Source organism: Vanellus vanellus (genome assembly GCF_965231255.1).
Source record: "Vanellus vanellus genome assembly, chromosome: 3".
NCBI lineage: Eukaryota > Metazoa > Chordata > Aves > Charadriiformes > Charadriidae > Vanellus > Vanellus vanellus.
The window spans coordinates 74,369,956-74,387,500 of record NC_138907.1 but is presented as its reverse complement, the minus strand read 5'-3'; the positions used below and the strand labels follow the sequence as shown (position 1 = coordinate 74,387,500).

The 17,545-nt window shown below is 39.9% G+C and overlaps 1 protein-coding gene across 2 annotated transcripts; it reads left to right on the top strand.

Moving 5' to 3' along the window:
* The first annotated feature begins 3,152 nt into the window (after positions 1-3,152).
* Positions 3,153-12,417, top strand: RWDD1 (RWD domain containing 1). 2 transcript variants are annotated; one of them, XM_082480932.1, is made up of 7 exons: positions 3,153-3,315; positions 4,892-4,957; positions 6,173-6,303; positions 7,301-7,444; positions 8,448-8,580; positions 10,363-10,425; positions 12,077-12,417. In XM_082480932.1, exons 1-7 carry the CDS (start codon positions 3,243-3,245, stop codon positions 12,187-12,189), a joined length of 723 nt encoding a protein of 240 aa, XP_082337058.1. In that variant the 5' UTR covers positions 3,153-3,242; the 3' UTR covers positions 12,190-12,417. The 2 variants fall into 2 exon arrangements, with proteins under 2 accessions (XP_082337058.1, XP_082337059.1); XM_082480933.1 differs by having other exon boundaries at positions 3,258-3,315; positions 6,250-6,303.
* Positions 12,418-17,545: the final 5,128 nt, after the last annotated feature.

Sequence of the window (17,545 nt, the reverse complement as noted above, 5' to 3'; positions counted from 1 at the left end):
GCATTCAAGCCCCTACCCACACCTTGCAGAAAAGCAGGAACATGTCTAGCTCCACATCAGACCTGAGCTGCTCTGGAACTTTCTGATGCCTTATTACATTGATATATGAAGTATGTGAGCAAGCACATCTTGTTAATGTAGTCCTTTAGCACATGCTTGCAGGTGCCTTTCCTGATGGCATCTGACTTCTGTGGGATGTGATGGTCTATGTCTAGATTAGGGTGGGCTGTTTCAAGTTGCAGCTCTCTGCTTTCTAACACTTGTGCTAAAAGGATGAGTATGTTCCAGGGGACAAAGTTATTCCCAAATGCTTTTTCTTTCCTCCCATTAAAAATCTTTAAAAATTAATAGCTAGACTGTGATTGGATCCTATGAGTCAATCCATTCTCTGCAGAGCAAAAGCAGATATCCAGCTTTGTCTCAGTGACCCCTAGCAGAAATGCTTTATTTCTCCTCTTCCATATCTATCTTGTGTTATGCGAATAAAATACACTGAGCTAACCACAAGATTTATCTGTGGCTACAGCACCGCAGAAGAAACATGGAGAAACTTCAGCAACAAAGGCTAAGTCTAGATACAGTGATGAGAGAACTTTCAGTTCTAATAAGTAGATAACATGCTCACTGAGGCACAGGGTGGAGGGTGCAATGTGTAGCAGCTGCATAAACAAAGACTGTGGAAATTTGAATTCAAATGTATTCTGGCTAAAAGCAATCATGAGGTTAGTCTCCTATTCCTTTTAGATGTACTTCAATATCTCTGTTGTTTGTGGGCTTGCCTACTGTACAAATAGCAAATCAGGATGGGAAACAAATCTCACTCTGTGCAGTAAGGTTTCCTTTGCCTGTGAAAAACTTAGAATTTAGCCATACTACTGCACCCATAAATACTATTGTGATTAAGACCTACTGAATTTAGTGAAAGGCTTAACAATGCTTTTGTGTTAATGCAATGGGGTATGATGTGATATTAATGTATCTCCTCTCCTCTCTAACTCCCCATGCAGATGTCTCTAAGGGAGAAAAAAGGCATACCATAGTTTTTCCTAATGCTTCCTGTATTGCCTTGCTGCGTACTTGTGTACATGTGTGCTACAAAGCCATATGCTAGATTGCAGGATCTGCTGTTAATAAATAACCCCAGAGTGCTGATGTAGAAAAATATAATTATTTAGTATATATTACTAGAAAATGCAGGAGCGAGAAGTAAGTTAAATTGCAGATCTTGGTGAATGTGTTTGGTCTTGAAGATTTAAAGTTTTAAACAAAAGAAAGCACCTTAGCAAATGTAAACAATGTATGTGCTGAATAACTGGAGAATGATGCATATTTTACATCTCTAAACAAATTCTTACTGATGTATTTCGTATTTCATTTGTATCCTAAACTTTCAGTTAACAGAACTGCACTGTTTATATGGACTCCTTAGGAAGCAAACTATCTGTTATTAAACACAATCTCTAATTTCACTTTAAAAATCTGTTTTGTTTTTTTTTTGGATTTTTTTTTTTTTTTAAGATGGACCACTATATGTAATCTGGAATTCATGCAACTGATTTGTGTATAAAATTTTTTGCAGAAAAACCCCTATGCTGATGTCTGGATCCAAATGACAAAAAAAAAAAAAAAAAAAAAAAAAAAAAAAAAAGCTGCTGTCTTTATTCTATGTGGGTCCTTTCCAGTTCTTCCCTTGTTTTACAGTACCACTATAAAAATGATGCAGTATCTGCTATTAAGAGTGAGCTGTCAAATTCTTTTAACTTCTTGCTAAACTAAATTCTAAATCAAACTTTGATTCCCAATTTCATCCCAATCAATATTTGCCTTGTATTTTTTTTATAGTTTATAATTTAAAATACTGAGTGGGAATACTAGCTGTATCTGTCACTGTAAAGTGAGCCTGCACTATACAAATAGACTGTTGTCCATTAGCATACATTAATTCATAGTACTAAATAGAGCTGTAGCACTACAGGTGATTTGGTGTATCTGCCTTCAGTCCTCTGCTCCCTGAAACATGTCATGCCTTGGTAGTAAAGGTACAACTTTCAAAAGAATTTATGATTACAGAAAAATCAATGAATTGGTACTAAACAGTCTAACTGTGCCTGATAAAACCTGAGTCATCTTACCCAAAATCAATTTACAATTGCAGTTTGGTCGCTTTAAGTGAAAATGATTGTCTTTATGTCTATGGTAAAAGTTCTTCTGGAAATTATTGGCTTGCAAAATGCACCTGAGGGAAAAGTGCTGGCCATAAGCCCAGGAAACTGATGCACCTTAAAAGTACTTTGTACCAAGTACCCAGGGTCTGCTGCTGTTTAACCCTCAACAGGCTTGAATTCACCCTTGCAGGTAACCCCCAAGGATGGGGGCTCCCAATACTGTTTGCCTGGATGACACCTGTTCTGCCTATGCAATGGACTTCTGAAGCCGCTGTGAATGTTTCTTGGAAAGTCTGCAGGTGCTTTTGAACGCCAACCAGTACCACCAACTGATTTTTCCAGCTGACTCAAACGAACTTCCAATTTCAGCCTGAAATGGCATTCAGCTGCCTCCGTAGTATCATTATGCTACTCCAAGAGCAACAGTTTTGAATGCCCTTCAGTTTGCTGATCCCTATAAATTTCCAGTGAAAGAATGACAAACAGTCAGTACCAGCCTAACAACAATGCACTTTTTATAGTAAGTCTGAAGCCTGCCTCTTTAGCTGGGAGTCCGCAGGCCCTCAGAAGCCTCAGTAACAGAGCCTGACTACCTCACTTATTCAAAACACTGCTGTTCCCAGCGGAGGGGGGGGGGGCGGGAGAGGCCAGAGCAGGTCTGGCGCAGACGACGCAGACAGGGTTTTTCTGGCACGTCAGGTACAGCTGGGTAAACACGCCGTAGTCTGCCCTCCCCAGAGCTGCACACCAACTACTAGAATTAACTGACCAGAGGGCACCGCACTTGATCACTCTTCGCGAAAGCAACCGAAACGCGTCAGGCCAATGAGCTGTACCCTCACAACCGCCCTCTGACTCAAGCGGGCGGCAACATGGCCGCCCCCCCCTCAGCCGCGGGCGCGCGCCGCCCGCCCTTCCTCTCTTTCAGCCCAAAGACATCCACCGCCGATAGAGGCGCTAAGGCATGCCTAGCCGATGACCGGAAGGGGAGCACGCAGGCGCGGGGCGGCGTGGAGGGGAGCGGCGGTTCGAGCGGCCCATGGCCGGTGGTGGTGGCGGCGGCGGCGGCGGGCGGCGATGACCGACTACAGCGAGGAGCAGCGGAACGAGCTGGAAGCCCTAGAGTCCATCTACCCGGACTCGTTCACGGGTGAGAGGCGGCGGGGCCCGCGCCGGGCTGGGCCCGCAGGCCGTCGGCCAAGGCGGTGTGAGGGAAGAGGGGAAGGCCTCCGCCGGGGCAGCAGCCGCCCCCGGACCGCCGGGGCTCCTTCAGGCGTCTCCTTGCTCTCAGCTACACGGGCTGGATGTTTTTCGGCTTTTTTTTTTTTTTTTTCTTCTTGCTTTTTCGCTAACTAAAGCACCTGATGGCCGTGTAGGTGCGGGGCTGGGCTGGGCTTCCTTCCCAGTTATCCCAGTCGTGAGTTGCTTAAAGATGCTGTTTAGTGCCTTATTCTGTTGCGGATGTGTGGTGGAGCAAAGGGCAAGCTGTCATCGCCAGGTGCGGTGCGTTACACTGCTGAAACTTCCATACGATGGGGTCGTCAGGTCTTCAGGACGTAATTACGTGTTGCCTCATCAAACAATTGAGAGTGTCTAGCGTGATTTGTGGTGCTTAGTATCCAGAGAACTTTAACGGTGAAAAGAAGCCCATGCGTTTTCTGTTTCCTGCTGGCACAGTATCTACTCTGCCCGAAGTCCCACAGTACCTTACTTGGCAGTAACTTCATCACAAAGACATTTGCCTCGTACATTTGCCCATTGCTTTAATCTGAATGTCTTTTAGGTTCTTCACTTTTACAGTAAAGGTGTATGAATTGATCTCTGGTAGCTGGGGATGCTGAATCGCGGATACTGATACAGAATTAATATACCTTCATATAGCTTCTGTTGCTTACTCTGAGTTATTATTCGTTCACGTAGTGCTCATGCTCAAAAGAACAAGGAGGAAAAAAGACTAGTAGTATATTAGCAATTAGGGGAAATTCAGTTAATACTCTTAGAGCATATATACTAGATTTGGCATAGGTTGTAACAGTGATACAGAGCAGTCCTTATTTGAGGATATGGTCTGCAACCCACAGCTGTGTGATGAGGTTTCTAGTCTGTGAAACTTTAGACCACAGGGCTTGCATTTTGCATGTCTCTGTAGAGCTGCTTGTTGTCTGTCTTCTAGCTGCCTTGTTCACACAATTTCATTCTAGTACATTACTTGGGTAGTACATTTTTGAAGGAAGGTGCTATGTATTCCTTTTTTGTTTTAAGAAGGCTTTGTTATGTTAAGCTGTCCTAAATATAGAAATAGGTGCAGACATACTGTAAAAATAGTCCAGGGTCAAGAGTGCTCATCACACATATATAGCACAATAAAGCAAATTAACTTTGGGAGCTTTCTGTGTGAATTCGGTGCACTAACATAAGTCATTTGATGATAGGTTTTGTACTTTTTGGAAAAGTGAAACTTGAGAAAGAGAAAACTTCTGAAGAGAGAAACTTTTTGGTATTGTTGATGTTATATGCTGTCATTCAAAAAGCACTCCAAACATCACATTGTATGGAAAACAGCTGTTAATTGAAAAGTTTTTGTTAATAGGATAAAAAGGCCCTTAACACTGTATCAAGAGCATTCTTGATTCATTCGTCTTTGAGAAGTTCAGTTTTAATGACATGAAGTAGTTGTCTGATTTAAGGAATCTCTGTCATCTTTTTTTTTTTTTTTCTTTTAACAGTATTGTCCGAAAAGCCAACAACTTTTACAATCACTGTGACGTCTGAAGCAGGAGAAAATGATGAAAGTAAGTTGATCATGTCTTAAACGTATATAGGAGGAGTTTCGGTGTCAGCCTAATTCTATTGCCAAAAACTAGGTATACCTCCACTTAAGTCCTCTTAGGGACCTGATCCAGCAAACATTCCTCAGGAAATGTATTTCAAGGATTCTGATGATCTGTGTTTAGTTTACAGAAATGTTGCACTCTCCCACCGTGGCTACTTTCTGACATGCTGAATCTCAAATGCTTTGCAGCATAGCTTCAAAAAGAATGGATTGTCGTCATCCACGTAGTAGCTTACAGTCATGTTGTGTGTGTACCAGCCACATGGAAGAGTTGAATCTCTGTGTTGTGAATATGCAGCCCTTAAGGGACAGTTCCAGAACAAAGCGCTGTGGGTCCCAAGTCCATTTGTATTTGTTGGGTATCAGTGGTTGAATGGGCTTGCTGTAAGCAAGCCTTGCTCCAAGTGTTTGAGAGCTGCTGTTCTGGGTTAGTGTATCAGAAGGAAGAAACTGCTGCCATCTCCTTCAGTTTTAAAGGTGCAAGTCCTGCTCGGAACAGGTGTCTGTGTTGAAGAGACTTCTGGGCTGCCAGAACTGTGAGTCTTGAGGAACAGAAGGAAAGCTGCTCCCTGGTATTCTGGCAGGATGCGTCAAAGGAACTTGGTTCTTTTTCTGCCTTGTTTCCGTATTATCCTAGCTCTGGATGGCTTCAGGTGGAGTGCATTCTCATTAGGTGCTTTTCTACTTATTAACTTGTACTGGACATTTTGTCCTTGTCATATGATTTATGTGGAGCCCTGGTACCCAAAACAGAGGTTGATACTCCAGGCAGGCATACAGAATTTAAAGCGTTAGTGTAGTGAGAGTCTCTCTAGATCTGTTGTTAGGATTCCTCTTCATTTTGTCCAGCTTTAAGTGGGATATGAGGGAAAAGAGGTTACTGCTGTAGTACCCACCGTACCACAGAAGGTTTTCCAGTCTTTCTAAAGACCTTTCAGTCATAAATAGCCTGTAATAGTTTCTGTGAGGGTAAACGTCTTTGTCTTAATTTTTCAGAACTCTTGCATTATATTTAAATCTGTTCATGTAGTTTTAACGTCTGTGTAAGATGATGACTGTTCCTTTGAGACAAGAATATTTTATATTTTAAAATCTTTAGCCTACTCATCAAAAAATATACAATTAGAGTTATATAAAGTTATCATCATAAGAATATGTGGTTTTTATCTTGTAGCTGTCCAGACAACCCTTAAATTTACCTATAGAGAAAAATATCCTGATGAAACTCCACTTTATGAAATTGTCTCACAGGAGAATCTTGACGATAGTGATGTCACGGACATAATAAAGCTACTAGAACAACAGGTAAGGAAAATGGAATTTCTCAGTTCAGCTTGATATGACTTCACATTTTAGCCAGAATTTCTCTCTCAAGTCAGTTGTTTTCTGAGGTATGTGCTACTGATTTGAAACATATTCTATACAGTAAAGACTAACTTTGAGGTTTGAGTTTGGTAAATTACATTATTGAGGTAAATTATGTTAATCAGGTAAAATACAGGGCTAATTCAATGTGCAAAGGTACAATAATGAAATGGAAGTGCTGTAGGGCTTTCCCTGTGGCTTACAGTGCGTTTGTTTAACTCATATATAGTATTTGTGGAAATAAGTCACTTCAATTTTACTAGGAAAGATTTAAAAACACTGCATTGATTCTTGATTCTTTTTAATAGTTGTGTTACAACTATTTGTGGGGGCAGGTGGAACATCTCAGCCTTTGGGATCAGTGAGATTGCATTGTAAAGGAATGAGAAGGAAACACTTGTTTGATTTCAGGAATTCTTGACAAGTGCTCCCTGTCTTAAAATTGCCATAATGTGTTCAGTAGACATTCTTTTCAGTTTATTTCATATACCCTTCCTTTCATCAACTGACGATTGTTTTTCCTGGGAAGCCGTCCCACTTCAAAGGGGTGTGCAATGACTAAGCCATTTTAGGAGAAGAGAGGTTCTGAGTGACTGTTGTCTCATAAGATTTATGACATTCAAATCTTGGGAGTTGTGTTCCTACTGTAGGTTCTGTTTTATTCATGAAAATGCCTTCCTGATGCCTATAGTATGTTGATAACCTGAACACAGAGATCATCATTGGTGTTTGCTGCACACCCATTTGGGAGTAGCTTTAACTGGAATAACTGACCAGTTGATTTGAATTTTACTGTGAGCTTTTGAGACTGGTGCAGGGTGCCTCAGCCTTGTTACCTGCATTTGCACAGCATAATGCTTTTTAAACATATTTATGCATTCAGCTACTGAAGGTTTGAGATTCTCCTTCTGTTTGAGATTGCCTTCTTTTGTTGTAGGCAGAAGAAAATTTAGGAATGGTAATGATCTTCACTCTAGTCTCAGCAGTACAAGAGAAATTAAATGAAATAGTGGATCAAATAAAAACACGAAGAGAAGAGGAAAAGAAACAGAAAGAAAGAGAAGCAGAAGAAGAAGAGAAAGTATGTAAAATAATGTTTTCAACTAAAAATTTCCAGCTTTTTTTAAATGCATGGGGTTGATGCTGGAGCAATTCTCGGTTGCTTTGGGAGAGGAACATCTTATCCCAAAGCTGATATAATTAAAACTTAAGGACTAGAAGATTATTTAGTGCACTTAAGTAATTCCCTTTTCTAAAGCAGTCTTTTCAGAGACATATTGCATGTTCACAGTTCCATCTAGTATTACTTCCTAAGGCAGGGATTTTTCCAAAATGAAATCAAAGTTGCTATAGCCAGTTTCTTGTTTGAAGAGGCAATGGGAAGCAAAAAGGGCTAGAATATGGCATGCTGCACACTGCGTGCGTGTTCTGAGGAAGTCTTTCTTCCTTGGTAGACTGAGTGGGTAGGGTTAAAGCAGTGACAATCAGTCTTCAAGATCTGGTTTGTCCTACCCGCACGTGTCCTTTCTACCAGCCACTGTGGAATAATTTTTCTATTCGTGGAACGTGCTGTGAAAAGTGTAACTACTGAGTCTTCATTTTCTTCCTCAGAAATAGGTAGAGGCTGAAGGGACTTGGCAGGTTCAGTATTTCTGAAAATGGCAGAAAAACAGCTGGGAAAAAAAATCCTTTTTTCTGTCTTAACAAAATAGAAGGGTTAACGTATTTTACTGGAAAATATTTCAGTGTAGATTGCACTCAGGAGGTGATAAGAAGTGCTGTCTACTTATGGATAACCTGTATTAGTGGTGTGTTGCTAACTATTGCAGTGTAGGTCCAAAAGTGGTATGCAGGGTTTTTACATAAGAATTTCCACCTTGGTATGGCTCTCTGAAGGGAAAGGCCCGTGACAAAAAACAGTAAGAATGTGTTCTTTGTATATTCTCAGGGTTAGGATTAATTTCTCAAAGTACTTCACAGCAAGCAGTGCTTTTGGAATGTGTGATTTAAATAATGAAGAGAATGCACATCTTCACTCATAGCTTTGCAAGTTGTGTTTGCAGCCTTGTTTTCTATTCTTTCAGCAACGTTTTCATGGCACTCCTGTTACCATTGAGAATTTCCTAAATTGGAAAGCGAAGTTTGATGCAGAACTCCTAGAAATAAAAAGGAAAAAAATGAAGGAAGAAGAACAAGCAGGCAAAAATAAATTAAGCGGTATGATTTAAAAATGGTCCTGAAGTTTTTGCAAAGTTACCAGATTATAATGACAAGCCTAAAAGAATTTTTTTACACTGCAAGATGATGATAGTAAATAAACTCTTAATGCAGTATTTGATTGTTGTCCTCCATGTCGCATGGTCTTTCTGCGTGCTGATGTTGGGCTAAACACAAAGTTAATAAATTAATGACTCCAGCAGAAATCTCTAAGGTTCCCAGACTGCATTTAAGCTTTTTTCGGTTTTGTGACAGACAGTATACCACTTGGAGCTACTGCTGACAAGTGTTGTTCTAGTAGAAATAGTTGGGGTTTGTTAAGCGACAGAAAGAGTCTACATCAGAAATTGTATTGATTTGGCTTTTATTCCACTGGATTGTACAGTGACTTCAGGTTATTCAAGTGCATGTAGGAGTTTGGGATGCTGTGGCTGGACTGAAGGAATACAGAGTCTGGCTGCTGCATATGACAAGCTTATGATGACTAGTGACAATGTTCTGATATTTTGGGGAAAAGCTTGTTATAGCAGTGGTTTTGGGCTCTGTGTTTTGCGCACCGCAGTTTGTGCAGCAGAAAGCAAACTCTGTATCCAGTGGGCAAAATGTGGAGGAAATTACTTTCCTTATGAGAACCTGTAGGTAAGAATTAAATCTTGGGTACCCTTCTCCGCACTGTCCATGGCTTAGCTTTGGACTGGTTCTCGTGTGATCTTGGATCTACTTTTAAAATCCTGATTACTTGAGAAAACATAACCAATGTGATTGTGCTGTATCGCTGTTACCTTTTCTTCTCCATTCTGAAGACTTTTGAAACTTCTGCATAGTTTTGTTGAAATTTGAGAGAGATGGAAATTTTAGTGCTAGTAAGTTTCCTGAAAAGCTGTACAGGGCACGGGATGCACTTCTCCTCTTAAGGGAAAGCATTTGGGAATCTGCAAAGATGAGATAGTAGAAATTGGGCTGCTTCTAGTTTTCCTGTTCTTAAAATTATTCTTAGCATGCTGTGTCTATTTTTCTTTCTACATGTCTCGTTTATAGAAGCTCCCCTTTACAAAACTAAAACCAGGCTTGATCTCAGGTGTCATGAGTGTAACCCCAGTGGAAGTAAAATGTATCTTTAAATATTTTACCACAAATGCTGTTGTTGGCAGAAGTTTGCACAAGCAATGCAAATGTAGATTAGGTGGAAGATGGATAGTTTATGTGGAAACAGTCCTGAGCTTGTCTTCCGTTACATCCTGGTTAGAAAGGCTTAACTTTGCCTTGGGTGATGTTTCCTTCACAGATAAGTGTGTGTAGGAGTTGGTGATTTGTGTGCAGATCCAAATTGCTTTTCAAATGGGGAAGATATATGGAAGAGGGTGGAGGAGGCAGCTAATTTTCTTTCCAGTTCCCACAGAGGATTTCTTGTGGATGCAAGATGAGGACTAAAGCAACAAGGACTAAGCAAAGGCTGTGGGGCAGTGTGATGTAAATTTTCCCACCTCCTATTATTAAAGCCTTAGTAAAATTAAAGTGACTGTAAGAAACAATGTCCCATTTCACATGTAAGAGGAGGAAGCCTGTTGGCGTGGAAGAATCCTGCATGAATAGTCAAAAAGTCAGAATAGGGAGCTTACAGAAATAAGCAGCTAAAAAAAAAAAAAAAAACCAAAAAAACCACCCTGCTCGAATTTGTTAATTTGAAAAGCCTAAAATACACATGCTAACTATTGTTGCCTTAGGTTGATAGTTATTTCAGAATTCTACTAGCTTATATATTATTTTTTATTTTATTTCTAGGTAAACAGCTGTTTGAAATGGATCACAACCTTGACACCTCTGACATCCAGTTCTTGGAGGAAGGTAAATTTCTGCTTGTTTCCACAACTGAAAGACAGTGGCTTAAAATAGATCATAATTCCTAAGCAAAATCTGTATTATATTTCTGACTTACCATCTTACCTCAGTATCACTTTTACATTGGAGGAACTTTCTAAGAGGTACTGTTTTGCAGATTGAACAGAAGTGATTTAAACTTCTTTCAAAAACAAACAAAAAATTTCAAAGATACTAAAGGGTATTTATTTGGACTTTTGAGCTTGAGTTGATCTTACTTGAATAGAAGCAACAGAAGTATTTGGACTGTAAACAAAACCAAAACCAAAGCAAAACAAAAATCCACAAGGAAACCCAGCCTTTTATTTTTTTCTAATAGCCAGCCTTCTTTCTTACCCCTGACTTCAAGCACCGATCTTGAAGCTCTGTCTCCTTCTCTCTGAACCTCAATACCAGTAGTAAATATCTTGCAGGTCAAATTAAATGCTCTTTGCCTTGGTGCAACCCAGTTCTTTGTGGGTTTGTACAGATTTGTCTATTACCTTGCTGAAAATATATGACCTGGTGCCAGCTGAAAATTTTGTAAGCCTGTGCCAAAAGATGTTAAACTTGGAAAATCTGTTGGAGATAAGTCAAATAAATGTACAAGTAACAAATGAGAAAGAGGAAAAAAAAAAAAAAAGTTTTTTATGAACATCAGTGAGTATAAACTTGAAAGAGCAGTAATGGGGAAGTTGTGTTTCTGTTAGTTAGAGGACATAATTTAACTTTGTCTTCCTCCAAAACGCCTGAAGGGCAGACGGGTTGTTGATGGAACATTTGGCTGTCTCAGGGGAGGAACAAATCTCTCTATTTGGGCTCTGTGCCCAAATGACTTGGGATTAATGTATTAACTTTTAATCCCATTGCTGTTGCTGATTAAAAACTCCTGTCCTTATTGCTGTTTGCATTTGATCATAAATGCAACAGGTTATTAACTTAAATTTAATATTAAGATACCGTTTATTAAGTATTACTAATTTTCACAGCTTAAATAGGATAATGACATTATCTTTTAGATGGAAATGGTTATAGTCTCTTTCAAATCCAGTGAAAGAACAGAACTTTACTTAGTGGCCGGAAGATGTCGCTGTTGATACACATAAATAAAACAGCAGTAGTCCTCAAGTTTTGTCCGTAGGTCAGCATGATCTCTTTCAGAAGAAAATGTGAAAGCATGCAAAGCTTCATCTTGCTTTTAAAATTTAAATATGAAAGCAAAGGTATGTATGTAGGGATATAAATGGTGTGTAAAGGTTTTTTCATAAACCCTACGTGTTTCTATGAGCTGTGATAGTTGTAACTATTCTAGCTGTGGGGTCCTGAGCTCCTATTTTGACAGTACCCGGGAGAAAGAATCTCTGCTTCTGGGAACTATAAATGTTAACTTCATTCTCCCAATGGATTCTGAGGTCCTGTGTGACATTTCTCTTGACTGGGTTTTGGTATGAGGGTAAAAAGCTTCATTTTAGCTGTAAAAAGGTAAAATGTGCTGTTTCCTTTTTCATATCTATTTGATAGATAAGTAACTTAACAGCTACCTACACTGAGGAGTGAATATGAAAGTGTTGTGTATTTTGTTGTTCAGGTACTGTTTTCCTACTTGCATGAAAATAAATTATTGTTCCGTTCTTTGCAGCTGGAAACAGCGTGGAGGTTGATGAATCTTTATTCCAAGAAATGGATGATTTAGAGTTGGAGGATGAAGAGGATGACCCTGAGTACAACCCTGTTAATTTAGATAGTGATTAGACTTGTTTGAACTGGCTCTGTCATCAGTATGGACATATATAAGGAAAGAGGTGCCGGCAGGAAAGCCACAGCATCTGTGGTTTTAGTAATGTGTATCAGTTTTCTTTTTTTTTTTTCTTTCCTTTTTTCTTTTTTTCCAAAGAAAAACAAAATATTTTAAATCCAGGAGAATGGTCTTCTGATGACTTTCATCATAAATAAATTTACTTTAATATTTCAGATGAAAAATTTGAGGAATATCGATGTCTGAAAATGCTATTCTATTTTCTCTTATTTTTTCCTTCCCATTTCTGTAACTCTCCTTTGAAGAGATGTGACAATGAGCAAGATGGAAAGATGTTATAGCAAGCACTGAACACACCTGCATCTGAAGGCTGAGCAGCTGTTCTGCTCTCTTCCACCTAGGATATACATCGGCAGCTTTGGTGAATAAAAGGGATCACATACTATGCAGTTATTTATTTATTTTTTTAATTTTGTGGAATTTTATAACACTTAAAGTAATCGTCAGTTCTGGTGCCCCAACCTATCAGCCGTTGACGGTCAGCGCTAGTCACCTTTTGCCATAGTTGAGGATAATAGTTTGAAAATGACTAGTTCAAGTCTGCAGGAAAAAAATTAATGAGATTAACTCCTCTTAAAGTTTGGTTGATCTGTTCAGAGAGGAGTTTTTTTTATTTATTTTGAATTTGTGCATCAATGAACTTCAATGGCAGAAAAAACAACACAACCCATCCTAGGAAAATTAGTTTGCTTTTAAGAACAGGCTACGTTGAAACACTATCAGTGGAGTACAGAATACAGTACCAAGATTTGTAGAGTGCTTATAGGTTTGAATGTAATGGGTGTTACTTTAGAAGCATCTTGTTGGCAGCCTATAAAAGTTACCACAACATACAGTAAAGCTACACATCAACTCGTAGATGTTAACCATCCTGCAGAGTTGCTTATGGAGCCAACAGCTTGATGTTAGACTCCTGCATCCAACTCTGGAGCCCCCAACATAAGAAGGACATGGACCTGTTGGAGTGGGTCCAGAGGAGGGCCACAAAGATGATCAGAGAGCTCGAGCACCTCTCCTGTGAGGACAGGCTGACAGAGTTGGGGTTGTTCAGCCTGGAGAAGAGAAGGCTCCGGGGAGATCTTTTAGCGGCCTTCTAGTACCTAAAGGGGGCCTACAGGACAGCTGGGGAAGGACTTTTTACAAGGGCATGTAGTGATAGGAGGAGGAGGGATGGCTTTAAACTGGAAGAGGGGAGATTTAGATTAAATATGAGGAAGAAATTTTTCACTTTGAGGGTGGTGAGGCACTGGAACAGGTTCCCAGAGAGGTTGTTGAGGCCCCATCCCTGGAGGTGTTCAAGGCCAGTCTGAATGGGGCTTTGAGCAACCTGGTCTGGTGGGAGGTGTCCCTGGCCATGTCAGCGGGGTTGGAACTAGGTGATCTTCAGGGTCTCTTCCATCCATTCTATGATTCTCCCTTTCCGCCTCGAAAACCACAAAATATTGTGAGGACTGTGGTATTTAAGCATGCTATGTTTAAAACTGCATCAGCTAGAAGGGTAGACGATATGGATGAAGGTTTCAAAAGACAGCTCTCTGAATAGAGAACCACCAGGCACCTCAATGATTGGACACTATGTGCTGAATTTTAAAACACTGCCTTAACTGTGCCAGCTTCAACCTTTGAAGAGAATTGCACAAAAGTATCATAGTGCTTAAAGTTCATAAATTTATTATTCCTCTAATATCTGGAGATTCTGTATTCAAAATGAGAAATTTAATTCCAGAAATAATTTATTGGTGTAAAGGTTTCTCTGCTCATATTGCTTGAGAACATATTTGAGATGATCTGAGATGAAGTTTCAGTAGCCTTTTCTTTTTGTATTCAAGTTGAATGAGTTTCTAGTAGACAGAAATAAATGTTCAAGTACCCTGTAAATACTTTTATAAATTAACCATGTGCCTTTGTTCCTACTGTCCTCTATTTGATCATTTTAATATTGGCTACTAAGAACTCTAGACAGGCATCTAGGTTTCAGTGAGAATGTTGTATGTTTCAAAGCAATAAGTGGGATCTGTGTTCCAGCAGAGTTACCAAATGTATTAAAAAAGTGTGAGCTAATGTGTTATAAAATCTGACTTTTCCAAAGATACAGTTGGATTGAAAGCTTCATAATGACTACATTCAGCTTCCTGTGGAATTGCTAGGATACTTTAAAATGCTTTTCAGCACTGAACTTAATTTACTTCTGGTCTGTCTCAATTCAGCTGCATAAAAAAAGTTTAACTCCTAAGGCTGCTGTCCATTTTCCACTATGTTTGTTTACAACTGGCACTTTTTCATAAGAGGAGTTAATTAGTTCTCTTTAAATCTGGACTGAATCCAAGAATGCTGTGTTGTCTGTGCAAAATGTGATGTCTGGGAAAATTTTCCAGGTGGGTCACTGACAAGAATCATTACGTATGAAAAAAAAAGTTTCTTGTTAATGGTATTTCTAGATTAATGAGACTTTTTAATCTGCTTTCATATTAACGTATTTATTGGTTCTTATGCAAAGGATGTATGGCTTAAAAATGCTAAAACAATGTCAAAGAAGTGAAAATGTGTTTTCACTCTTAGGTCTTATTTTTCAAAGCAGAGGAAAAACTAAGAGTTGAAGTGACAAAATATTGTGTAAAGTCTGTTCCTCCCAGTCTTTAAACAAGTTTCAGTGTCTCAGTCTGAACCTCACATTTGTTTACCTTTGTTAGCAATTATTATCTGTGAAATAAAAGGGAATTCGATGGCGAGTAAGCTCGGATATGTTTGTGTGTTCTAGTTTGCTGAAATGGACTAAGAAGGTTTTTTTGGTGGAAGAAGTGAGATGTTTAAAGTTTACTTATGTGCTTTGGATTAGATTGAAGTCTAATTCATATTAATCTAGTAAAGGCAGCTTGAAGTACAATTCCTGTGGGGAGAATCAATTTCAGTCTTTCTCCTAGGAGACTAATCATCAGGCTACCTCCGGGTTTCAAACTGTGTGGTTGCTGAAATAAATTCAAAGCTTGTCGGAGCAGAGAGTAGACTGTGCCTGATCCTGAGAGAAGGAGCTGTCATGTGAGTGCTCGCTTGTGTTGAAAAATCTGACAGGGTCTGAAATACTACTACTGGGGTGGGTTTTGGCTTTTTGTTTGTTTGTTTGTTTTATTTAGCACTGCAGTGTCTTGCAACTTGACTCGGAGTAAGAGGAGAGGGGAGAGGCTTTTCAGGTTCCTTCTTTGACATGATTGCATTTATTGCCAAGAACTCGGATCTCCTTTGCACTGCATGTTCATGTAAATCTGCAACAGAGAGAGTGAGCTGATACCATGGGGCTGTGGTGTGCAGCGTACAGCGTAGTGTGAGGTTTATGTGGCGTTTATTCCTCTGCTGGGACTTGCTGCCATTGGAAACAGAGTAAAGATCAAGGTCCTGCTTGTAATCAGGAGTTCTGTTTGTACTTTGGGCAAACTCAGCAAAAGGCCTGCGATAGGCTTCTGACTTTGAACTAGTTTTACCTTTTCTGTGGTAAATATGTACAGGTGGAAAAGGTCACTGGTCCCCTCACGGGAAGTTCACACTCAGAGGTCGGGGGATGCAGTGGTCACATAAGGCACAGGAGGGGTGGGGTTTTTTGTATCTTGTTTTCTTGGTATCGGGGATGCAAAGTTCCAGAAGGAAGGATGGTCTGGCTTTACCACTGAAGGACATGGGAACATTCTTGTAGCCTAATGATAGGAGGTCCCCTTTGCTCAATAGAAGCAGCTACTTATGCTGTGCATGAAGTAATTCTGTTCAGGAAGAAGCAGGTAAAATGTATCGGAAGGCGTAAATGGGTGGATTGAAAATGAGAAGAAAGAGCTGGTCCCTTGAGACCAGTGTTGGAAACAAACAAACAAAGAAAAAAAAGCCATTCTGTGAACTGGAAGGAGATTTTGCAGTTTTGAAACAGTTTATGGAAAAGCCAAGGGTAGATGTTCCTTGTCAAATCAAAATGATTATGTGAAATACTTTTGAAATTAGATGTTGTATCCTGCTGTGGCTGCTTGGTGGGACGCTGGTTCAATAGCAACCAGAATCAGTCCCCTTGGTTTGATCATGTAGACATCACAGCAGGAAGCAGGGATGAGGGTGCAAAACTTGCCTTGCCTGCCAGGGAAGTACGGTTGGTGTCTGAAAAACAGTGGGAATGAGCTGTTTCCTCATCGGACCATGTGCTTTCCCTCTGCCCTTCTGACTGAGGCTGTGCTGAGAGGGACAGAAGATTGTTGGAGGGGAAAAAAAGCTGGAGGTGCATCATTGAATTAACAGTTCATAGGGGAGAAACTGCAGCTCTAGTTTGTGAGTAGTTTCAATGGATAGAGTTGAGAAATACGCGGGAGTTGGACCTCCCTTTGTAAGCAACAGAAAAGGCATTACTGTCTATAAAGGTGAATATGTCGTAGAGCAGGTGCATGTCAGGCTTGGAGCTGTTGGATTTGCAAATATTTTTGAGTTGCTGATAGAAAGACATCTTGAAGTATGCCTCTGTACTTAGCTTCTCAGGGGAAGCGCATGGGCAAGCCATCGCGTGGAGCAGAATCATGGACAGGTTAAAGCATGATTGCGAGTCAACGAATATATGAGGAAGGACATAGTCCTAGCTAGCTGGTAGGTTTTTACATGAGGAGCTCTAGCAGATCATCGGGTATGCTGGAGTGGATGTTGACTTAAAAACTGTTGTGACTGCGGCATGTGTTTTTGCTCAAGATTTCAAGTAGCAAATTGTCAGACATGACCTTGAAAACTGTAACCAACGATGCAATGAAGTGTTCCAGTCAATGGGCAACACCACACAATGCAACACAAAGGTCACTTTAATAGCAGATGGTTCAGTATCAGTGTTTAGAAAGGAAACAAGAACTCAGACATATCAAAGCATAACCATACCACATCTGGCCAGTCTTACTTCCAGCCTGGACGCTGAAGGTTCTACCAAAAGAAGCCTCATGAAATGTGTAAGAGGAAGACTTTTCATAAAAGTTTTTAGCAACACCGATCTATCCTTCCTTGGTTGTCTACAAATCAGGTATTGTTAAAGCCAATGAAAGTAAAAGCAAACCTGAAGAAAGGAAGGCAGTTTACCAAGAAAAGTAATGAAGCTACCTTGTAAAATTACAAACAGGAAGGCGGTGGAATTGAATAGCTTCCTTAGAAAAAGTCATATTTTGTGACTGACTTGTCATTGCTATTGTTTGTACAACAGAGCTGAAAATGGATGTATTTTCTTCTTCCAGAACTTCAGATATGTCTGTCCAGTATAAAGACCAAAGGATGAGGAGACTCAAAACCAGC